At 41.4% G+C, this 25,908-nt stretch overlaps 1 protein-coding gene across 1 annotated transcript in view; it reads right to left on the bottom strand.

The window, feature by feature from the left end:
- The window catches only part of LOC122741238 (transient receptor potential cation channel subfamily C member 4 associated protein), a 78,976-nt gene extending 54,522 nt beyond the window's left edge, over nt 1-24,454 (bottom strand). Inside the window, exons 1-3 of the mRNA XM_043984476.1 lie at nt 24,273-24,454; nt 12,591-12,719; nt 8,509-8,625 (exon numbers count right to left, since the gene is read on the bottom strand). Coding sequence (XP_043840411.1) covers nt 8,509-8,625; nt 12,591-12,719; nt 24,273-24,416 — 390 coding nt within the window. The 5' untranslated portion in view covers nt 24,417-24,454. The remainder of the gene's footprint in view (nt 1-8,508; nt 8,626-12,590; nt 12,720-24,272) is intronic.
- Between the last annotated feature and the right edge of the window lie 1,454 nt (nt 24,455-25,908).

A 25,908-nucleotide genomic window follows, 5' to 3' on the forward strand; every position in this document is an offset into this window, starting at 1 on the left:
AATGTGCAGCTCAGATGCTACCTGTTCTTTTTTTTTTTTTTTTAGTGAGGCAGTTGGGGTTAAGTGACTTGCCCAGGGTCACACAGCTAGTAAGTGTTAAGTGTCTGAGGCCGGATTTGAACTCAGGTACTCCTGACTTCAGGGCCGGTGCTCTATCCACTGCGCCATCTAGCTGCCCCGCTACCTAAGGCTGTCTCTAACTCTCCCTGTAAGGCTACACTAGGTAAGCGCTTCCTCCTCTCACCTTCTTGCACTTTGCCCCCTTATAATATACTTGTCAAGTTTTAATCTGTTAGCACAGCTCTCTGTGTAACATGTTTTCTTGTTCCTATCATACTGTAAGCTCTTGGAAAGCAGGGACTTTATCTTATTCACCTCTGTATCCCCAACTGGGCCTAGCACAGTGCCCCAAACATAGGTGATTGGTACACATGTAATAAATGAACCAACAGGCTTTGCTTCTGAACTGTTCCCTCTTTAGGTAACAGAAAAGCTTCAGCTTAACTCAAACAAATTCCTTGGGTTCAGAATTTTCACTTCCACTCTAGAAGACAAATCAACATTCCTAAGATTGTGCCAAAGATGGATTTAGCATAGCAGCTCCAACAGCCTGAGATGAGAGAGAGCTATGGCAATTAGTAGCAGACCAACATGAGAGGGTAACTTCAAAAGAAGGCAGCTGATTCAGCAAGCAGGCACAGCAGGAAAGGGCCTACTGAAAGAAGGCAGAGAAGTACACACTGATCTAGGGAAAAGGCCCCAACTCTAGTGCTGATGTGAGAAACTCTTGTGAGACCAATATAGAATTAAGGGGCTAAGGCAAAGACTAAACCCAGGACAGCTGGCTTGAAATATTGCTATGGCTCTGTGGTAGGGGCAAAGTGCCTTCTAGACAATGACATGTTTTCATTGTGATGGGAAGAGCCAGCACTCAGAGTCAGTGATCTAATTCCAGCTCTGTGAGTGGACCACCACATGACCTTAGGCAAGTCTCCAATGACTTTTTCTATCAAATGAGGAAACTGTATGATCTCTAAAGTTCCTTATAGCTCTAAGGTACTATATTCTATGAATTGGTGCTAGTGTTTCCCTCCCTTCTCCCCCCTCTCCTCACTTCCCTCTCTAATTACATTCAGTTCTAACTGCCATGGGGCTGGGGAAGAGAAGATCTACAACTCACAAGCTGGGAATTAATGAAGCCCCGGGAGGAAAGCATGTAATATAAGGAAAAGAAAACCTAAAAGAAACAAAAGAAGGCCCCCATCAGCACCATGGGAATAGCCCACTGATTTCAGGCTCTATATGGCACCCAGCTCGGCAGAGGACTTAAGTAATCCTCATATGCCCCGCTGGCTCCCAAGACACAGGCCCACTGTGACAGCATACAAAAATGAAGCTAATACTTGGTGATATTTTAAGTGCTTCATATTTCAAAGCAACTGCTATGTAAGCAACTGCCTAAGGGAGGAAAGTTTATTGATGTGACCTTTACTACTTAACATTTCAATGGTTTTTCTGCCCTTGATGTAATTCACAGTGACTGCTCCATATATAACTGGGGCAAAACATTTTACAAATCATAGCATATAAAGAGCTGGAGGAGACCTCAGGTCACCTAGTCTAACCCTCTCACGTTAGCGGTCAGGAGCCTGAATTCCAGAGAGAAAGTTAATTGCCTAAAGTCATACAACTAGTTAAAGAGCCAGAACTAGAACCCAGGTCTCCTGACTATGTCTTTTTTCTCTATATCATGTTGCCTTTGCGCAAGAACAATGGTCCAGAAGCCTAGGGGGTGGAATGGATGATCCTACCTGCACCTTGCAGCTATTCTAGGATCTTAAAATAGCACAATTCTCTAAGAGAGAATGGGGCAGCTAGGTGGCACTGTGAATAGAGCACTAGGCCTAGAGTCAGGAAGACCTGAGTTCAAATCTGGCCTCAGATACTTACTAGCTGTGTGAACCTGGGCAAGTCACTTAACCCTTTTTACCTCTGTTTCCTCATTTGTAAAATGACCTGGAAAAGGATATGGCAAACCCTTCCAGTATCACTGCTAAGAAAACCCCAAATGGGGTCACAAAGAGTTGGAAACAACCAAACAACAAAAACGGGAGAGAACACAACTAATCCACTATCCTTGTCAAGGTTGCCATTTCTTAAATGAGCCCTTGCCACCACCAAATCCTAGCTGGAATGACAGAGAGACCCTCTCCCCTTTCCCCTCCACCCCCTCCCCCAACTGGCTGAGGAGCTGTAAGAATTATCAACCTTCAAATGACGTTCTAGTCATTTCCTTCTTTCTGGTCCCATTGTAAAGGCTTCCAGGACTGAAAACTAAAATAAGAGAATGAAGCCAATGGTCCTCTACCCAATATAAACCTTCCAAAAGGCCCAATAATTAAATGACAACATGAACACAAATTCCCTTCTCCAGGACAAAATAAAAAAAGTTCACTACCCCCCCCCCCAAAAAAAAGTTCACTTCCTTCAACAGAAACCCATGGACACCTTCCCACTAAAAGCAAAAACCTGATCTCTAAACTATATGTAATAAATTGAAGAGAATTTATAAGGATAACCATGTTAGCAGTAGTAAATGAAAGACTTCAACTATCTAGGTACCAGTCAGAAGCCTAATTCTACTAAAAGTAGAGAACATGATATATTCTTGGCTTGCCTAATCAACAATTTTATCTCTTGAAAAGTAGAGGGGGGCGAAGCCAAGGTGGCAGAGGAAAGACATTAAACCCACAAGGCTCCTGATACAATCACCCCAAAAATAGCAATAAAAGAACCCTTGGGGCAGAAAAACACCCAAAAATATGGACCGAGAGTTTTCTCCAGCTATAGATAGATTTCAGGAGGCCGTGCTGGGCCAAGAATAAAGCCTAACCCTGCAATCAGGCCAACACACCAGACACCCGCCAGAGGAATTTGCCCCAGTGCCTCTGAATCAGCTGTAGCACCGGCATCTTCTGGAACCAAGCGCGGAGTCGGACTGAATGGTTGGCTCAGGGTGGGGGGTAAGTGCAGAGGTACCAGTGGACTGGGGGGAAGGATTTGACTGTCCCACCCCAGCGGGGAACCAGGAAGAAATCCTGAGTGGCCAGAGGGGTGGGGGAGGGGAGCAGGGGAGCAGTCTCATCAGAAGCTGAGAACCACACCACAGAAAGCTTTGCTGGTTGGTTGCTTAGTAACGTAGGCCCTAGTTATCTCCAGACCTGAGAACAGGCCAGGTGAGATTAAAGCCTGGCCCCTCTCAACCCAAAACACCTGGGACCCTCTGAAGCTGAGAACAGGAGTGGAGCCAAGAAGCAGCACCCTTCTCTCCCGCCCCCCCCCCCAGTGGAGAGTTTAAAATCAAATGAAAGTGAGGCCAGGCAAGCTGAGAAGAAGCCCAAACATTGCCCAGGCCACACTATAGCTTGAACAGTGTGTCCTGGAAGCAGCGCCACACTTTAAGAAGGAGTTAAAAGCCAAGAAATAGTAAGCCAGGATGAGTAGGCAGAGAAAGCAGAAGACCATCGAAAACTTCTTTGGGAGTAAGGCAGACCACAATACAACCTCAGAAGAAGATAATAAACAGGGTCAAAGCTCCAACATCCAAAGCTTCCAAGAAAAATATGAACTGGTCTCAGGCCATGGAAGCTCTCAAAAGGGACTTTGAAGAGAAAGTAGGAGAGATAGAACGAAGATGTAGAGAAAAGGAGGGAAGAATGGAAAGGGAAATGAGAGCAATGCAGGAGAGCCATGAGAAAAAAGTCAACAGTTTGAAAAGCCAAATGGAAAAGGAGATTAAAAAACTGTCTGATGAAAATAGCTGCCTAAGAATTAGGATTGAACAAATGGAAGCTAGTGGCCTTGTGAGAAACCAAGACACAGTAAAGCAAATCCAATTGAATGAAAAAAATAGAGGGCAATGTGAAATATCTCCTTGGAAAAACAGCTGACCTAGAAAATAAATCTAGGAGAGAGAATTTGAAAATCAATGGACTACCTGAAAACCATGACCAAAACAAAAGCTTTAAACACCATCTTCCGAGAGATTGTGAGGGAAAATTGCCCTGATATTCTAGAAGCAGAAGCTAAAATAGAAATTGAAAGAATCCAATCACCTCCTGAAAGAGATCCCAAAAGGAAAACCTCCAGGAATATTATAGCCAAATTCCAGAACTCCCAGGTCAAGGAGAAAATACGGCAAACAGATAGAAAAAAGGAATTCAAATACTGTGGAGCTCCAATAAGCATAAAGCAAGATCTAGCAGCTTCTACATTAAAGGACTGAAGGGCATGGAATATGATATTCCAGAGGGCAAAGGAACTGGGACTTCAGCCAAAAATCACATACCCAGCAAAACTGAGTATAATTTTTCAGAGGCAAAAACGGGATTTCCATGAGAAAGAGGTCTTTCAAGCATTTGTGATGAAAAGACCTGAACTGAATAGAAAATTTGATTTTTCAAATACAAGATCCTGGAGAAGCATAAAAAGGTAAACAGGAAAAAGACTTCATGAAGGATATTAAAAGATCAAACTGTTTACATTCCTACATGGGAAGATAATACTTTGAAATCATAAGAACTATCTCAGTAAGAAATTCATAGAAGATAGGGCTGAACTGAATATGAAGGGATTATATCTGTAAAGCATTTATGTTTTGTTCCTTGTAGGGCAGACAGGGTGGGGTGTCTTATGTCTGGGGCTGGATTTGGGCTTGGGGCCTCCTGGGTCCAGGGCTGGTGCTTTGTCCACTGTGCCACCTAACTAATCCATGATGACATCATTAAAATAGGGTTGAGGTGCAGGAGGAATAAACTAAGGGAGGGAGAAGGGGAGAGATGGTCTGGGGATAGGTAGTTCACATGAAGGAAATAAGAAGAAAGCTTATAGAGGAGAATAGAAGAGGGGGAAGGAGTTGAGGAATGAATGAACCTTAATATCATCAGAACTGGCTCAAAGAAGGACTAACATACATACTCAAGTAGATATAGTAATATATTTTTGCCCTGGGGCGGGGAGGGAGAAGTGGGGGGGAAGAAGGGAAGGAGGAAAGGGCAGATTGGGGAGAGAGCAGTAAAAAGCAAAACACTTTCAAGGAGGATGAAGATGTTCTGCATTACTGCACCAGTATGACATATTGAATTGCTTGATCTTATAGGGAGGGTTGAGGAGGGAGGGAGGAAGAAAAATTTAGAACACAGAATTAGCTCAGGGACCCTGATCTCATTGGAGTGGGCTGATGGAGGGAATAGCTTTCATACCCAATTGGGAGGAGCAATCTATATAAACCTGCAGGAAAATAGGAGGGGAAGAGGATAAGGAAGGAAGGGTGAAAAAAGGGAATGCAGAGCGAGGGAGAGGATAGTCAGAAGTAAAACACCTCTGAGGAGGAATAGGTAAAAAGAAGAGAGAGTAAATGTCATGGGAAGGGAGTGGGATGGAGGGAAATAGTTATGATGATTGATTATAATGGCGAAACGCATGGGACCTACATTTTGTTTTGTTTTTGTTTTGTGATACAATTGGGGTTGAGTGGCTTGCCTGGGGTTGAGCAGCTAGTGGGTGTTGAGTTTCTGAGGCCAGATTTGAGCTTGGGTCCTCCTGACTCCAGGGCCGGTGCTCTGCCCACTGCACCACCTAGCTGCCCATATGGTACCTACTTTGCTGGGCTTTTACGAAGAAAACTCTCTGTCAAGCTTAAGGCACTATATAATGGTTATGATGAACAGGATACTATCAGAAAAACCTGGAAAGACCCACATGAACAGAAGCAGAGTGAAATGTACTGTATATAAAATAACAGCAATAGTGGGGGATGATCTGCTGGGAAGCATGTGGTTATTTTCAGCAAGGCAATGATCCAACATAACCATGAAAGACTTATGAAAATTGCAGCTCATCTGCAGAGAAAGAACTGATAGTATCTGAAAACAGATGGAAACACATTTAAAATTTTTTCTTTCATTTCCTCTTTGACAATTCCTTAATCTGAAGTTTTGGGGTTTTTTTGACTGTTTTCTCTCACAACTAGCTAATATGGGAATTTTTCCATGACTACTCATGTATAACTTATTTTTAATTTCTTGAGTTCTTGTGGGTGGGGGGATGGAAATGGAGGGGGGAAGAAAAGTTGGAACACAAAGTTTTTTAAAAAATTGATGTTAAAATTTTGTTTTTACATATATTTTGGAAAAAAAATTAAATTCTATTCACAAACAAACAAAAAAAGAAAATAAAGGACGAACAACAACAACACTGTATATATCTTGCATAGACACAATTGCTTGCATTTTGTTTCCACCATTAGAATGTTAGCTCTTTGAGGGAAGAGGTCGTGAATGTTTGCTTTTGTATCTCCATTGTACTTGGCACACAGCAAATGCTTAATAAATACTTGCTGATTGACCAAAAAAAAAGAAAAGAAAAGAAAAGTAGAGAGAGCAATGAGAGTAGGAAGTAGGATGGAGTAGATAACCTTTCCGAAGACACCAGACTACCTTACTAATAAGGAAAAATTAACTGCTGATACTCAATTGACCATGATCTTTAGAGAATTTGCTGCTCCTAATATGTGACATTCAATCTCCCATCTCCATACCTTTGCACAGGCTTGGGCTTCCCCCATGCTTGGAACGCACTCCCTTGTGACCTCTGCCTTTTGGAATCCCTGGGACCTTTTAAAACTTAGTTCAAATGTTACCTCCTTCACGAGGCCTATCCCAATCGCCTCAGATGTTAGAGCTATCCTGCTAAAAAAACTGCTTTGTATTTACTTGTTTGCTAAGCAAATGAGAAAGTGACAATGAAACCTTGGAATTGATAACTGTGAAGGAAAAAATTCCTAGGTATAGTCAGATATATACCCTGGATTTAAGTAAAATAGACTTCAAAATATTCAGATTTTTCCCTGACTAGGGCTTTATAACTTCTATTCACGATATGCATAAAAAGATGTAGAACCCCTGCTGAAAGTGATCTTTCCTCCTCAAATTTCTCACAGCACTTTGCTTGGACTCCGTTATAATTTTCACATTCTGCTTTCACTATCCCCCTTTCCATCTAAAAGGCTCTCTAGTCCAACCCTCTCATTTTACAGATGAGCAAACTGAGATTCAAAGGGGGTAAAGTAACTTGCCCAAGGCCACTCAGGTAAGTGACAGAGGTGGAATTTGAAAACGTAGGTTTTCCTAACTCCAAGTTCAGTGCGCTATCCAACATACCATGCCACTTTCCTTTTATCAGTTATTTGTGTACAGATTCACTTCCTCCATTCCTCCCTAAATTAAGCTCATCGAAAATAGGATCTGTATTGTGTCTGTCTTTATCTCCCCAGTTCCCATCAGAAGGCCTCTGCACATAACAGGCACTTAAATGTTTGTCAAGTTGGATGACAGAACTGCTGAACTCCTATTGAGCTGTTTGTTGTCTTTTCCATGCCAAGAGAAAGACACTCAATTGGAAAAGAGAACAAATTTTGTTAAGAGAAAAATGCAGCCCAACAAGTGAGAAGAACATGGGAGGAGAGTACCTAGCACCTCAAGGTGATTTCAAGTGTCCAGGCTGAAACAAGTCTGTCAGATCAGAGACGGGGGATGTTACTTGTACTGGATGATTTTAGAGGTCTCTTCCAGCCCAAAGGGTCTATGATTCAAGTTAGACTTCTGCTGTATAGACCACTCAAGCTGCTGAAAATGTACCCAGAAATAATTCTGTTGCTTCCTATCCTTTTTTTTTTTTTTTTTTAGTGAGGCAATTGGGGGTTAAGTGACTTGCCCAGGGTCACACAGCTAGTAAGTGTTAAGTGTCTGAGGCCGGATTTGAACTCAGGTACTCCTGACTCCAGGACCAGTGCTCTATCCACTGCGCCACCTAGCCGCCCCCTCTTCCTATCCATTTTTGTAACATGTTCTCTAAAATTTCATTTTTTTTTTTTTTAAAGCAGTAAGACAGTAGAGAACTGGGACCTGGAGAATAGACATACATAGTCCGTCACTTAATCCACTTTCTCAAAAGTCTCTTTAGCTTTTATAGCACCTTACAGAGCAAATATTCTGCTGGTACAGTCACTTCCATGTTTGGATGAGATACAAAAGGAAGACTATAGTCTAATAGAGGGGGTTAAAATGCATACACAAATTAAGACAAAATGTGTTAAATGCAAAAGAGAAATCCCAAGTGATACAAGGAGAGAGAGAGAGAGAGAGAGATCACTTTCAGATAGGAGGATCAGGGAAGGTTTCCCAGCAGGTGGTATCTCGAGTAGGGCCTTGAAAGAAGGAAGGGATTTCAATATGCAGAGATGGGAATAGAAGTTTGAAACTACTTTAAATGATATCCAACATAATTTCTAGACTGTTAGATGTTTATGCTTTTCAAAAGCCTACAGCTAAAGCTATTCATATTTAAAAGATACAAACTCAAAATGGTTTCTCTCAAATGAAAGCTGAAATGTCTTCATGTTCCATAGTTACACAGGCCCTGACACCAAGAAAACCAAAACCGACTTACGTCTACACCTCCAAACAAATCAAAAGTGTATGTGTTGGGGAAGGTGGATTCTTGGGAAAATTTTCTATCTTCTGTAACAAACACCATAGCTTCCATAGAAAGAAGTGGAGAGATTTCCTGTTTGAGAAATAGAAAGGTAAAGAAAAGGTTTTTGATTTTGAATGACCATTATTGGTAAATCAAACCCCATATCTAACAGCAGCTTACATTGAGATTGTGCTTTACATACACAATAGCATTTGATCCCAACTAATCCTCTGAGGAATAAAAGTATTATTTCCAATTGACAGATGAAAAAACTGAGACTCGGAAGTGAAATAAACTGCCCACGGTCACAAAGTTTAATGCTAGAACCAGGACTCAAAACCAATTGTCCTGACTCTTAGAATTCTTACTACTTACTGCATTGTCTTGTTAATGGTCAATTTAGTTCCAATATGAACACTCTGAAAATGCCATACTCAGCTTCATTATCACTCCTTTCAAAGAGAGGAGACCCATATTATGTGTATATATGTATGTGTGTGTGTGTGTATATATGTATATGTATATGTATATAGATATATAGATATAACCTATATCAGATTACCTGCTGTCTAGGGGAAGGGGGAGGGAGAAAAATCTGAAATTGTAAAGCTTGTATAAACAAAAGTTGAGAACTATCTTTACATGTAACGGAAAAAATAAAATACCTTATATGTTAAAAAAAAAAAAAAAAGAGGAGACCCAGGGATCAGGAGATTTGTATTTTAGTCCTGACTGTCACTACTTAGATAAATGTGAGCAGGTCACTTCGTCTTGCTGAATCCAGCCTTTTATTCATCAAATGATCTACTTTTGCTTCAGAGTTGATAGAAGGATCTATAAGCTACTGACAAGATAAGGTGTTACAATAAATTACCAACACTATGAATTTATAGGAGTATATGATATATTCCAAATATTATACTCCAAATGCTCTTTGCCAATTTTATTATTAAACTTTTATAGAACAGAATTTCAGAACTAGAAGTGACCTTAAATATCTTCTAGTTCACAACTTCATTTCACTAAAGAAGAAACACAAGCCCGGGACAAAGGAAGTGACTTGTTGAGGGTCACATAGTGATTAGGCGATGGAGCTTAAAACCCAGATCTCCTTATTCATTCCAGACCAATACATGAAATTCCTGTCTGAACCTAGGTACCAAGCGTTTTTCAGAAAAGCCTCTGTAACATTTAGAGCTAGAAGGAACCTTAGAGGCCACTTCCTGACTTTAAAGACAACTGATGGATGTCTACTGTTTCCAATTCTTTGCTATCATAAAAAGTGCTGCTATAAATATTTTGGAGTACATGGGACTTTGTTCATAATTATCAAGGGCTTCCTTGGGATATAAAGCCCAATAATGGAAGCTCTCCTTCAAAGGGTCTGAACATTTTAGTTACTTTATGTGCATAATTCCAAATCTCTTTTCAAAAGGGCTATACTATTTCAGAGCTCTTACGAACAATGTATTAATATGCCTTTCATTCCATAACTCCTCCAAAACTGACTATTGCCATTTTTTGTTATCTTTGCAAATTTGTAAGGTAGGAGGTGAAATTTCAGGGTTGTTCTGATTTGCATTTCTCTTATTATTAGTGATATGGAGCAGTCATTCTTTCATTCATGTAGTTCTTTTGAAGACTGTTTATATCCTTTGACCATTTACCTATTGAGGAATGGCCATTAGTCTTATACATATTTATTAAATGTCTAAATATCTTTGATACTAAACCCCTATCAGAGAAATTTGATACAAAGATTTTTCTTCCCATTTAACTACATCTCTTATTACAAGAGTGTTAATTTTGTCTGTTCAGAAACTTTTAAATTTCATGTAATCAAAGCTATTTTATCTTTAATAATTGTTTCTGTCTCTTATTTGGTTAAGAATACCTCTCCTATTCATTGATGTGAGAGGTGTATCATTTGATTCTCCTCTAATTTTTCTACAGTATGATCTTTCATATTAAGGTTGTATATCCAATTAAAATGTATTGTAGAAAATGGTGTAAAGTGGTCTAAGCCTAATTTTTGCCAGACTGCTTTCCAGTTTTCCCAGTAGTTTTTATCAAATAAGGAGTTTTTTCCTAGGTAATTTATAGTTTCCACTTTATCAAACATTGGGTTATTGAATTCAATTGTTTCCTGATTCTCCTCTGTTTAGCCTGTTCCATTGATTTTTTTTTTTTAAGTGAGGCAATTGGGGTTAAGTGACTTGCCCAGGATCACATAGCTAGTAAGTGTTAAGTGTCTGAGGCTGGATTTGAACTCAGGTACTCCTGACTCCAGGGCCGGTGCTCTATCCACTGCGCCACCTAGCTGCCCTACTATTGTTCTTTTTTAATCCAATACTAGAGGGCTTTGATGACTGCTGCTCTACTAGTTTCATCATTTCCCTTGATTTTCTAGATCTTTTGTTTTTCCAAGCAAACTTTGTCATTATTTTATCAAATTCTTTTAAGTTTACCCATGGCAATTTGGTTGGTATAGTATTAAAAGTATAAATTAAATTTGGCAGTACAATCATTTTTATTATGTTGGCACAGCCCAATCACGAGTATTGAATATTCCTCTAGCTCTTTAAGTTGTTTGTTATTTCTCTAAGGAACATGCCGTAATTGAATCTATTCAAGTTTTTTGTGTGTTTGGTAGGTTGGGGAATCACAAAACCTTAGCAATGAAAGGAACTTGAGAGATCAACCTGTCCATTTTGCTCTTTGGTTCAAAAATTCCTCACACAACATTTCTAATACATTCTATCATAAACTTTTATTCTCACCCCTCTTGCAGATAATGATGGTGTTTGTCTAGTACCTAACATATTCTGAAGGACATAAATGTTATATAATGCAAATCAAAGTTTAACCTCAATATGTTTGGACATTAAGATAAAATTTAGGGGGCAGCTAGGTGGCTCAGTGGATAGAGCACTGGCCCTGGATTCTAGAGGACCTGAGTGCAAATTTGGCCTCAGACACTTAACACTTACTAGCTGTGTGACCCTGGGCAAGTCACTTAACCCCAATTGCCTCACACACACGAAAAAAAAAGATAAAATTTTAATTTGGATATTAAATTTATTTTGTACACTAAGATAAAATTATAAGGATAATATTCATCTTCGGCTAGAATTTTGCTATTCAGTCATTTTAATTGTGTCCAACTCTTTGTGGCCCCATTTGGGGTTTTCTTGGCAGAGATATTGGAGTGGTTTGGCATTTTCTTCTTTAGCTCATTTTACAGATGAGGAACTGAAGCAAACAGGATTAAATGATTTGCCCAGGGTCATACTGCTAGTACTTGAGGCCAAATTTGAACTGAGGTGTCCTGACTCCAGATCCTGCACTTTTATCTACTGCACCACACTTGGAACAGGTGTCATGAATTAAAAACCCCACATCTGGTACAATAAGATAACTATCATCTCTTTTCCCCTTCACTGACTTTGTCCCAACTGAGCTGAAGAGATGACTCTTTCTTCTGCTAAAAAAACAATCCTACCCAAATATAACCAAACCCCTCTGCCACTGCCACTTCCCTTTCCTCACTGTTTCCAAGACTCTCATGGACTGTATCCCTTTTCATCTAAGTTAGGGGCTATCATGCAACAAGGAGACTGGCTGGGGAGCTTCTGAGCTGAGGCTGGACTTTTCAACATGGTATAATTCAAGGAGTCCTAGATTGGAATCAGAAGACTTGGATTTTAGTGTCAGAGTCTCCACTCACTAGCTATGTACAGGACTTTGCCAAGAGTAAACATTGATTATCTTTTAAATGTTGTTTGTATTAAAAATAATCACAGGGGCAGCTAGGTGGCACAGTGGATAGAGCACTGGCCTTGGAGTCAGGAGGACCTGAGTTCAAATCCAGCCTGAGACACTTAACACTAGCTGTGTGACCCTGGGCAAGTCACTTAACCCCAATTGCCTCACTAAAAAAAAAAAAAATCACACACCCCTCAAATATCACAGATGTTACAAGTAACACAAGTATAAAGCAGGATTAAAACCATGTGGTCAAAATGAAACCTCTTCCAAGAGCCTGTTGACATTACCTTGAGGATGCTTTGGCACTTAGAAAAATCGCTGTTAGGTTGGCTGTTCACGTACAGTTTTTGAAGTAACAGAGGGATCCCATTCCATTTGGCTTGTTTGTCTCTTTCTTTCAGAAAAGCCTCTGTAATCTGCAATTCAAACAACAATATAAATGTTCATCCTTTAGGCAGATGCCCTGGCAAAGACAGCAGGGGATCATCCATTGCTCAGACAGACCTGGGATGAGACACACAGTTCAAAGAATAGTTTTTTAACTATTTGAGTAAGTACACAAAATAATAAAATAATAATAATAATAATAATAATAATAGCTAGAACTTATATAATGCCTACTATGTGCCAGATACTGGGTTAAGTGTCTTACAAATATTGTCTCATTTGATCATTACAACAACCCTGAGAAATAGGTGCTTATTTTCCCCATTTTAACAGATGAAGTAAACATAGGTTAAGTGACTTGCCCAGGGTCACATAGCTAGTAAGTGTCTGAGGCTGAATTTGACCTCAGGTCTTCCTGACTCTAGGCCTGGCACTCCGTCCAGTGTGCCAACTAAAGAGAATGAGATGGCTTCAACTGGCAAACACTGGTACAAAAAAAGGTAAATTAATGAATTATGGTTTTGCCAATTTTATTATTAAGCTTTTATAGAACAGAATTTCAGGACTAGACGTGACCTTAAATATCTTCTAGTCCACAACCTCATTTTACTAGAGAAAACACAAGCCCAGGACAAAGGAAGTGACTTGTTGAGGGTCACACATAGTGATTAGGCGATGGAGCTTAAAACCCAGATCTCCTTATTCATTCCAGACTAATACATGAAATTCCTGTCTGAACCTAGATATCAAGTGTGAAATTTAAGACCTGTTAAAGTCAAGCATGCTGGTAGAAATCCAAATACATTTTGATTTATTAAAAGACACTGCCAGTTTAAATCAAGGCATAATATCTTTTTTTTTTTAAGTGAGGCAATTGGGGTTAAGTGACTTGCCCAGGGTCACACAGCTAGTAAGTGTCAAGTGTCTGAGGTCGGATTTGAACTCAGGTACTCCTGAATCCAGGGCCAGCGCTTTATCCACTGCGCCATCTAGCTGCCCCAAGGCATAATATCTGATACAAATGTATCTACAATGGAAATCTAAGAAAGTGAATTAATATTTACTAATGCTTACTATGTGCAAGCAACTGTGCTAAGCACTGGGGAGACAAAAAGGTACAACTACAGGAATTCCCCAAGAGGCTTACTTTATATATTATATTTTATGACCCATTTGCCAAATAGAAAGATCAGCATGATATAAGCACTGGATTTGGAGAAAAAGGACTTGGTTTTAGAGACAGCTAGGTGGTACAGTGGATAAAGCACCGGCCCTGGATTCAGGAGGACCTGAGTTCAAATCCGACCTCAGACACTTGCTATCACCACTTACTAGCTGTGTGACCCTGGGCAAGTAACTTAACCCTCATTGCCTCACTTAAAAAAAAACAAAACTCCTACCCCTTTTCCAATTTCCAGCTCAAATGCCACCTCACTGAAATAACCTATGATTCCCCTGGCCAGAAGTAATTAGTTCCTCCTTTGAATTCTAATACCATATTGTAGCACTCCTAGTTGCTCTATCCATTTCCCCCATATGGCCTTGAATTGTGGTTGTCTGCTGTGCACATCTTACCTTTCCACCTAGACTGCAAAGCTCCTCTAGCACCAGGATTAGATTACATACACCTTTGTATTCCCCACATTGCTAGGCACAGAGCCAAGTAAATGTGGAAGACAGTGTCTAAATTCATTAATAAACTCGATCTTGGACCATGATGGGAAGGGGGAGCTTTTGGAAATCTTTAGAAGGATAACTTCATAGCACACAACAGAATCCATAGTGTGAAGCACCAGCATAAATCCCTGAAAACTAATGGAAAATGAAGAGGTTCACAGAAGAATGTGCAATAGTATAACAGTGGAAACCCCTGGAGTAAAAGAAATAAAATTACTCAAAAGCATTAACAGAAAGCATTTGCTAGGGGTTTCTCTCTGTATGAAATTATGTATATCCACAGTTCTGATTGCGGCCCTCCCTCAGAGGGTCAACTGAAGTCATCAAGAAGATGGAGGGATTTCCACATGAGAATAAACTAAAAAAATTAAACCTCTTCAGCCAGAACAAATAAAGGCTGGAAGGAAATATAACTGAAATTTGTAAAATTATTAAAAATATGTATAAATCCGGCCTCAGACACTTAACACTTACTAGCTATGTGACCCTGGGCAAGTCACTTAACCCCAATTGCCTCACTAAAAAAAAAAAAAAAATGTATAGAGTGAATGCAGCCCTATTTGCCCAAATAAGAAGCTCTCTTTGAAGCCTGAAAGGGATAGTTTTAATATACATAAAAACAATTTTATTTTACATAATGATAATATATGGAATTTTTTACCCTGTTGAACATATAAATAAGTTCAAGAAAAATACAGATAATGTCATGTACCCGTGATCAGTTATACAGAAAGGTTTATGGTTCCAATCATTATGTTAAGGTTGAAGTCACCACCATCATGCTTTCCCACAAACCAGCCAGGAATAGGACAAGAGTAGATCACATGACTTCTAAGAGTACCTTCTAACTCTAATATTCTATAATCCTTTATTGAGACAGAATAATAGTTGACACAGACCACTGAAATGAACCAAGGATTGTATTTATGATTTTATCTTTTTGGAGAAGGAAACCAGTAAAGACAGTTGAAAATATATCAGAAGCATACTGGAAGCATCGATAGGAAGAAACTGATGGCAATGAATTGTGAAAGTTTTGGGGAGCAGTGAGATTATAATCCAATTCAACAAACATGTTAAGTGCTTACTGTGTACCATACACAGTACTGAGGATGAAATGATGAAAAAGAGGACAGAGTCTCTCTCTGTTTCAAAGTGCTCATAATCTAGAAGCAGGCATATCTCCACTGAGGCTTACTTTCTGGCAGCTGGGAACTCTGGCTTGCTCCTGAAGAAGCCTGGGACCCTGTTCTGGAACTCCTGAGCCAATCTTAGGCCTCTGGTCCTAAAATTACTCTTTATTTTATTTAGTCATTCAGTGCTGACCAGGAAGCACTATGCTACATGCTAGAAGAGGATAAAAAAAGACATAGCTCCTGCTCTTGGCAAAATAAGGAAAGAGGGAAGGGAAGGAGAAGAAAATAAGCAGTTAATATAGTCTTCTATGTGCCAGGTATTTTGCCAAACACTTTTTACAAATATTACCACAGTTCATAATCACAAGGACCTATAAAGTAGGTGCCATTATTATCCCAGTTTTACAGCTAAGGAAACTGAAGCAAACAAAGGTTAAGTGACTTGCCCAAGGTTACATGGCTAATAAGTGTTTAAGGACCAATTTTAATTCAAGTCTTTCTGACTTGAAGCCCAGTACTTTATCCACTGTACCACTAGCTGTCTCTAAGATACAAGACATAAACATATGAACTAATTAAATAACAATATAAGGCAATATATGACTAAGTGCCAAAATTAATGATACAGACAAGAAGGCCTATGAGTATGCAAAGGTGGCAGTGTAATGTGTGCTAAAGACAATAAGGAATGCCTCATAGAGAAAGTAATACTTAGGCTGGGCCTTGAGGGATAAATGATAAGATAATATTAGACTATTTTACATTTATATAATGATTTAGTTAATAAAACATTTTAAAAACATTATCCTGCTGTATCCTCATATTAGCCCCATGAGGTAAGGTATTACAAATATTATCCTCATTTAAAAGACAAACTGAGGGTTTAGAAAGAAAATAAGTGGGGCAGCTGGATGGCACAGTGGATAGAGCACCGGCCCTGGAGTCAGGAGTCCCTAAGTTCAAATTCGGCCTCAGACACTTAACACTCACTAGCTGTGTGACCCTGGGCAAGTCACTTAACCCCAACTGCCTCACTAAAAAACAAAAAACAAAAAACAAAACAAAAGAAAGAAAATAAGTGACTAGCCTGTACCTAGGACTATTATACAACAGGGACAGAACCCAAACTCAGCTAACTTCACTCCTGGTCTGCTATCCTTAACTAAATATTTGTAGAAATGAATTAGACTTAAGATTAAGCATGGTAGGAGCAGCTAGGTGGCGCAGTGGATAGAGCACCAGCCCTGGAGTCAGGAGTACCTGAGTTCAAATCTGGCCTCAGTCACTTAACACTTACTAGCTGTGTGACCCTGGGCAAGTCACTTAACCCCAATTGCCTCACTAAAAAAAAAAAAAGAAAAGATTAAGCATGGTATGGTAACAGAAATGAGATGAGGCTAATAGAGTGGAAAGTGTATGTTAGGGGAGTAAGAGATAATATTTGAACAGGTAGGGCAGAAGCAAGAGGATGGAGGGCCTTGACTGCAAACGAGTTTGATTTTACCCTGTAGAGAAAAAGGAAGACAGTCAGAGGTGACAGAAGACTGGCTTGAAGGCTATCACAGCAGGCTAAGCATCAGGTAATAAGGTTGGCGAGAGTGGTAGTCAAAAAGAGGCCTTTAGGGAAGACCCCAGGGCCTCAGAACCCAAATTCAAACAATGTGCAACGCTGAATACTGAGGTAGTACTTCTGCCACTTCACAGAGGTTGGAAAGTACAGTTCTTTATTCTATCCATCTAAGAAAAGTGGATAGAAGTTGAAGCAAGCTAGTTGAGACTGACTTGCTTAATAAGTCAATGGACCAGTATATATGAGGGTTTCAGACACCTCAAAAATTCTCTTTTTACGATGGAAAGTGTGAAAACCAAATGAAAGCTTTTCTCTTTTGCCACTAAACTTGAATTCTAAACTTACAAATCTAACAGGAAATAACTAGAGCCATTAGTGTCAAAAACTAAACTCTGTCCCTGTTTCTCCCCCAAACTGACTTCCCTATTTCTGACAACCGTATCACCATTCTCCCAATTATTCAGTTCCAAAACCTTGGAACCTTGACTAGAATTGGTCACAAAATCTTACATAGTCTCTTATGGTTCTTTCCTACAACCACAACATTAACTCAAGCCTTTATTTCACAAGTGAACTATTTGAATAGTCTCATAAATGGCCTCCCTGCCTTCAACCTTTTCCCCTCCAACCCATCCTTCACACAACACTGGTTAGCCTCCTAATAAACATGTATCATGGCTCTGCCTACTCAAAAATGTTCACTGATTCCCCGCAAGATAAAGTTCAAGTTCTTCTACCTGACATTTAAGGATGCCTATAATCTGGACCCATCCTACCTATCCAGCCCTATCTCTCTCTGCCTCCGACCCCTCGTGTATGCTTTCCCCAGTGCCTGGAATGCCCTCCTCCTTCCCCACCATTCACAAGATATTCCACTCATTCTTCAAAGCCTGTATGAGGCCCACTTCTATGAAGCCTTCTCTGAGCTCTCTAGCCTGTTTCTGCCTTCTCTCAACTCTTACAGCACTGTCTATACTCATTTCAGCACCTAATCAATTACAAACTATTATTATCCAACTGTTCTGTGCATGTTAATATCCTATCCCCAATAAGACTGTAAGTTCCCGGAGGGCAGAGAATTTTTCTTATATGAACTTTTCACAGTGGTTGAGAAGGGCTGTAAACAAACTAACCACTCAAACTTGACCATTTTACAAATAAGGAAACTGAGGCACAAAGGAGATTAGTGATTTATCTAAGGTCATACTACAAGAGAGTGGCAGAAGCAGAACTAAGATTCAGGTCTTCTGATTTCCAGTCTGGGGCTTTTTCATTGTGACACACTGAATTCTTCTATATCATCTACAACACCTAGCAGAATATTCAGCACATAATATAATTCAACAAGCACTTTTTTTTTTTAGTGAGGCAATTGGGGTTAAGTGACTTGCCCAGGGTCACACAGCTAGTAAGTGTTAAGTGTCTGAGGCTGGATTTGAACTCGAGTACTCCTGACTCCACGGCCGGTGCTCTATCCACTGCGCCATCTAGCTGCCCCTCAACAAGCACTTATTAAGGACCTAGCATATGCTAGCCACTGTACAAGGTGCTGAGGATATAGAGATAAAATAATTCCTGCCCTCACGGAGCTTACATTCTGCTGGGGAAGAAGATGGCACCAAATACATAGCGATAAGAAAATAAAAAATAAATACAATTTTGCGAGGTGGAGGAATCCTAAGAATTGGGGAACGATTTTTTTAAAAAGCCTCAGGCAGGAAGAGATGGCATTTGAGATGAATTCTGAAATGAGCTAAGGATACCAGAAAGTAGAGTTGACGACAGAGAACGTTCCAGGTATCAGGGACTGCTTCTGCAAAAGCAAGGAGGTAGGAAATGAAATGCTTCAATGTAACACTGTGAGTGGCAAATAGGTCAATTTGGCTGGAACACAAAAAAGCCTATATGGAGGAGCAATATGACATCAGTCTAAAAAAGATAGGTTGGAGCCAAACTGTGCTAGGCTTCATACCAAAGAGAAGTTTGTGTTTTAACCTATAGGCATTAAGACACCACTAAAGCTTTTTGAGCTATACTTTAGGAGAATCCACTTGGCAGCTCTGTAGAACAGGACTTTTTAAACCTTTTCCACTTGCCACCCTTTTTTGCCAGAAAAATTTTTACACGTCCTCAGCTATATGGGTATATAAAATAAGTGTACAAATCAAACACTTACTGCCAAACTTTTCACAACCCCCACATTCAGTTACATGATACCATTTGGGGTCACGACCCACAGTTTAAGCTTTGCTATAAAAATGGTTAGAGAAGTTAGAGGATAGCAGCTAGGTGGCCCAGTGGATAGAGCACTGGCCCTGGATTCAGGAGAACCTGAGTTCAAATCCACTTCAGACAATTGACACTTACTAGCTGTGTGACCCTGGGCAAATCACTTAACCCTCATTGCCCCACATAAAAATAAACAAACAAACAAACAAAATCCTATGAAAACAAATGTTGAAAAAAAGAGAAGTTAGAGGATGGAGGCAGAGAGACCAATTAGGAGACTATTGTAAATAATCATGTGTGAGGTGATTCAGTCCTGAACTAGGAAGACTGTCTGAGTAGCCACAAAAGCACAGATGCAGGAGCGTAATAATTATCTGCTGAAGTGAATCAATTGTAAAATGAAACAAGTCAAACTAGGGGGTCAGGTGTATAAGCAAAAGTATAATGAACTGGAAGAATGACCAAATGTAAAAAGCCATAGGAAGCAATCCCATGGCTAAATCACTGTGAACACTGCAAATGCCTTTATGTGTAAATTGGGGCAGAACACTTCTCTGCTCAAAACCCTTCAATATCTCCCTACTGCTTTTTGGACAAGGTCCAAATTCCTTAGCCAGACATTCAAAGCCTCCACAATCTGGTACCAAGGTACCCTTCTCTCACATTACTTCCCCTCCAACAGTCTTCTCTATAGTCAAACTACTCACAAACACCTGAACCTGTAAAAACTGTGACTTCAAATCTTTGCTCAGCCTGTTTCCCATGCCAATAATGCCCTTCTCTGCCTGTTAAATTCCTATCCCTCTTCTAAAGTACAATTCAATTACCACTTCATCCATGAATCCTTATCCAGTCCAGATCAAATCAAGTCAACAAGTATTTGTCAAGTGCCTATTTTGGGGCAGGCACTGTGCCAAAAGCTGGAGATACAAAGAAAAGCAAAAACAATCCCTGCCCTCAAAATGTTCATAACCTAGTGAGGAAGACTACATTCAGGTAACTGTACAAACCACATATATACAGGATAAATTTGAGATAATCACAGAGGGAAGGCACCAGCATTAACGGGGACCAAGAAAGGCTTCTTTGCAGAAGGTGGGAATTTTAACCAAGACCTGAAGAAAGACAGGAAGCAGAGATGAGGAGGAAAAGAATTCTAGGCAGGCAGGACACTCAGTCAGTGAAATCTCTTGAGTCCAGAGTTAAAGTATCTTGTCCAAGGATAAGCAGAAAGTCAGAGTCAATGGATCAGAGTAAATAGAGGGGAGTAAGGTGCAAGAAGACTGGAAAGGTAGGAAGAGACCAAGTTATAAAAGGCTTTAAAAGCCAAACAGGATTTCACATTTGATCTTGGAGGCGATAAGGAGACACTAGAGTTTAATCAGTAGTGGGAATGACATGTTCAGTAACTATACTTTAAACTGTGTAATTTAAGATTCTAAATGTGGATTCTAATCTGTTCCCCCAGTTTGGGGGAAACTGACTAAAAATCACTGATAAAACGAGTTTAGGTTTTTAAGGGTTTATTGGAAAATAGAAAGAAAAAGATTGAGAACAGAATTCTAACAGCCTGGCATTCCTATCTTTCCTCAAATTTCCTGTGAAGTCCTCTGCCGCCACCACCATCAAGTCAGGAAGCCAAAAAGCCCCAGCGCTCTCTGTGCAGGCTCCCTTTCCTCCTTCCTGTCTCCTCCCAGACCATAGGAGGCTCCTCAAGTTGATTGGCTGGTAGCCTTGATAGACAGCACCCATGAGCAAACGTCATTTCCTGACGCCAAGGAAAAGCCACAATGCCTCTGAGGCATTTTCCTCATGGTGGAGCTTTCCCACAGCAAGTCTCCAGTAGGTGGCGTCATTCCAATCATTACAAAACCAAGATCACTTTGTTAGCTGAGTGAAGAATGGACTGGAGTGGGGAGAGCCTTGAAGCAGGGAAATCACTCTGAAAGTGAATGCAATGGTCTAGGCATGAAGTTGGGGGGGGGGGCTTGCATCAAGGTGGCGGCAGTGTCAGAGAGGAAACTGGGGCATTTTCAAGAAATCTTGAGAAGCTAAGATGGGCAGGACCTGGCAAAAGACTGAAAGGGGGTGGTGACTGAGGTGACTGAGGAAGTGAGGATGACACCTTGGTTGCAAGCCTGGGTGACTAAGGGGATGGTGGTGTCCACTAATAGGGAAGTTAGGAATAGAAAAGGGTTTGATGGGAAAGATAATGAATTAAAGTTTGAATACACTGAGTTTAAGATGTCTATGGTACATCCAATTGGAGAGTTCAGATGGTTAATTAGAGATGCAGATTAGAGATCCGGATAGAGGTTTCTGCTGAATAAACAGATCTGGGAATCCAGGATCCAGGGGAGCTGATGAGATTAGCAAGTGAAATAGTATAGTATAGAAGGAATAGAAAAGTCCTAGGACAGAGCCTTGGGGGCTCCATAGTTAGTGGGTGCAATCTGGACCAAAATTGAGCAAAGGAAAGTGAGGAGTAGCCAGAAGGATAGTGGAAAACCAGACAAAGAAGCAGAGTCATGAAAATCTAGAGAAAAAAAGAGGGTGATTGACAGAATTAAAGGCAGCAGAGGTCAAGAAGATGAGGGCTGTAAAAGGCCATTAGATTTGGCAATTAAGAGATCACTGGTAACTGTGGAAAGAGCAGTTTCATTTGAATGATGAGGTCAGAAACCAGACTGTGGAGAGTTAAGAGAGTGAGAGAAAAGAAATAGAGAACTGATTGTAGATATCCTTCTCAAGGAGTTTAGCTATGACAAAGAGAAGAGATATGAGAGGACAGCTAGTAGTGATGAACAGCAGATCAGGGAAGATTTGTGGAGGATGGGGAAAACATGGGAATGTGTGTAGGCAGCAAGAAAGCAACGGCAGATAAAGATTGCAGATTAGTAAAACAGTGGGGGTTATCTCCCCAGGCTAATAATGACAACAATAACTAACTCAAAATTATATAGTACTTGAAGAATTACAAAGAATTTTCCTCACTATAGCCCAGTGTGGCAAGTAATGATCATAGAATGGTAGGCCTGGGAGGGAATTTAAGAATGATCTAGTCCAACCCCTTCATTTTACAGATAGGGAAATTGAGACCCTGGGAGGTTAAGGAACTCCCTTAACTTTGCTAAACCAAGAATCAAGTTCACAGGTCTTCTAAGTATAATACCCTTTTCACCATACTATGATTCATTCAGACTTCACATTGAACACTGCACCTTTCATGCACTTATCCACACATTACATTCATTCTATATTTTCATCTTATCTCCTCTATGACTGAGTCCCAAAAAGGAAAGACTGCATCTGATTTAAACTTTGTATCCTCCCCCAATGCCCAACACAGCATTCAACATACAGAGTTCATGCTTTAAGAAGTTGCCCAAGGATCCTTCAGTGCCACCCTTTTTCAAACTTCAGGTTTCTGTACTATAGCATTTGGGGCTCTTGTAATTTAATTAACTTGGATCTAATTAGCTTCTCTATGCCAACGATTCTCATTTCTGCCCATTCTGCTCTAACTGCTCAGCTGACCTCCAATCTCACAACTCCAACTGCTTTTCATACATCTCAAAGCAGATGTTCAATAGAAATCTTAAACTCAACATGTCCAAAATAGAACTCATTATTTTCTCCCCTAAACTTTCCTTCTGTGGCTTTCCTATTACTGTCCAGGGCGACCTCTTCCTCCCAGTCCCTCAGACTAGCAATCTAGTGGTCATCCTGGATTCCTCACTCTCTCTCTCTCTCTCTCTCTCTCTCTCTCTCTCTCTCTCACACACACACACACACACACACACACACACACACACACACACACAAAATCTATTGCTAAGGCTTGTTGATATCACCTTTGCAACACCTCTGGCAGGCACCCATTCTCCCTCCCCTCTGACACTGCCAGGGTGCTTATGCAGGCCCTCATCACTTTGCACCTGGACTACTTCAATAGCCTGCTGGTGGATCTGTTTGCACTTTAATCCATCCTCCTTTCATCCACTAAAGTGATTTTCCTAAAGTGCAGATGTGACCATGCCACACACTCCCACATACATCCTGACTGTGTTCTTAACCTTAACACTCCCCCTTCCATCCTCCTATCCAATGACACTAGATTCTTGGCTGTCCCATGAACGAGATACTCCATTTCTTGGCTTTAGCTATTTGTTCTGGCTATCCCCCATGCCTGAAAAGCTCTAATTCCTTTAAATCCCAAGTAAAATCCCATCTTCTTCACGATGCCTTTCCCTCTGCTTCTTAATTCTAGTACGTTCCCTCTCTAAATTATTTCCTATTTCTCCTGTACATAGCTTGTGTGTACGAATTTATTTGCTCCTTGGAGGTAGGGACCGTCTTTTGCCCCTTTTTATATCCCGAAGGCTTAGCACAGTGCCTGGCACATAGTAGGTACTTAATAAAAGTTTACTGATTATCCCGTAGGGATGTGGGGTCTGAATAGGGTGTGAATTTTCCCTCTGGGGTCACTTTCCCGATGCTCTCTTAAACCACCAGCCTCACACACGCTCCATCCACCTTTACTATTCCAGATGTTGAGGGGGCTCTCGGCCAGGACAGGCAAGTCGCCTTCCCTTGCCACCTCTCGGGGCTAGGCCTGGGCCCCCAAACTAATCCCTCCTCAAACTGACAGATCCGACGTGCAAGGGGGTTGGGCCCGCCCTCTGCTCCCCGGCCTGGCGGGGTCCTTGAGCGGCACTGATTGACCGAGTGACCGGCCGACCCTCGGGGCGGCCCCAGCCCCAGCTGCGAAGGACCGGCCCGCCCCTCCCTAGCCAGCTAAGCAGGCAGTCACGCGCCGATGCTGACACCCCGAGTCGCTCGTCCCGGGCCCCGTCGCGGTCGCTGCCGGGGCCCCAGTGCCGGCTGGCTGGCTGGCTGACTGACGGACAGACAGACAACCCCGGGCCCCACAGCCCAGGCCCCGCCCCTTCAGGCCTGCCCGGCTCTACCTGCGCGCCCCGGGCCAGGCCCTGGCCCGTCACCTGGCCCTGCCGGAGTTGATCCAAGATGTTCCCGGAGCACGGCCGGCCTCCCCAGCCCCAGGCCGCCGCCCGCCGCTCTCGGCCGGCCCCGGGAACAGCCGCCGCCGCCATGGCTCCTCCTCGGACAAACAGGAAGCGGCCTCCGGGGCTAGTGGCGATTTGTACGGAGCGGCGGAGGGGCCGCCGCAGCGACCCCAGCTGGCCCAGGGCCGAAGCGCAAGCTGCGTGGCCGCAGCAGAGGATTCTGGGAAATGTAGTTCGGCTATCTCGGGGTGGCAGGGAGCCACTGGAGCTCAGAGATCCGGGGTTTTGAACAGAGATTGGAGGTAGGGTTTGTGGGGGATTTGTGTTTCAGGGTCACTCACAGTCAAACACCACCCTCCAGAGCACGTGCGCGCGCGCACACACACAAAGGCACACACCAACAGAGACATTCTCTCTGTCTCTATGTCTCTGTCTCTGTCTCTGTCTCTGTCTCTCTCTGTCTCTCTCCCTCTCCACTCCCTAGCTTTCCCAGGCACTCTCACATGGTACTTTGGAAAGAATATTTCTCTTTGCAGTTTGAAACTCTGCCCCTCCTTTCACCCAGCAATATTGCTATAGGTCTATACACCAAAGAGATCAAAGGTCTTAAAATCAAAGACCAAAGGAACTAGATACATGTGTACAATATTGTTTAGAGCAGCTCTTTTCATGGTGTAAAAAATTGTAAACAGAGCATGCCCATCAATTGGAGAATTGCTGAACAAGTTATACTATATGAATGTAATGGAATACTATTATGCTGTAAGAAATGATGAAGGGGATGATTTCAAAGAGTCCTGGTGTAACGATTGGAATGACGCCACCTGCTGGAGACTTACTGTAGAAGAGTTCCGCCCATGAAGTGAAGGTCTTTGAGGGCAAGACCAGGAGTCTTTTCTTTGGCATCGGGAAGGGACACGGGGTAGTGGGAGGAAGAAGGAAGAGACTAGCGCTCTGTCTGTCTTTCCTTGGGACTCTGGTGGAGAGCGGAGCTAGAAATGTGCTCTCCCTTTAATAGATAGGAATCTAGGCCTTTTTCCTCTCTCTTTACCAAATTCTTATTCTCCTTAATAAATGCTTAAAAGTCTAACTCTTGCTAAAGCTTATAATTTATTGGCGACCACTCATTAGATATTTTAGACAGTTTAGCTAGAATTTTAGCCCTTAACACTGGGAAGACTTATATGAACTGATGCAGAGGAAAGTAAGCAGAACCAGAACAATTTTATACAATAACAACCATATTGTAAATACAAACAACTTTGAAAGAATTAAGAACTGATCAATACAATGAGCAACCATAGTTCCAGAGGACTCATAATAAACATGCCAAGCACTGTGCTTAGCAACAGGAATACAAAAAAGGCAAAACTGAGTCCCTGCCCTTAAGGAACTTGCAATTAATGGAGGAGACAACATGTAAACAAATACATACGAAGTAGGGAAGTAGGCTATCTACAGGATAAATGTTGTTTGACCTTCATTCTCTCTTTTTTTGCAGGGCAATGAGGGTTAAGTGACTTGCCCAGAGTCACACAGCTAGTGTCAAGTGTCTGAGGTTGGATTTGAACCCAGGTCC

This window comes from Dromiciops gliroides, chromosome 2 (genome assembly GCF_019393635.1).
Source record: "Dromiciops gliroides isolate mDroGli1 chromosome 2, mDroGli1.pri, whole genome shotgun sequence".
Lineage (NCBI taxonomy): Eukaryota > Metazoa > Chordata > Mammalia > Microbiotheria > Microbiotheriidae > Dromiciops > Dromiciops gliroides.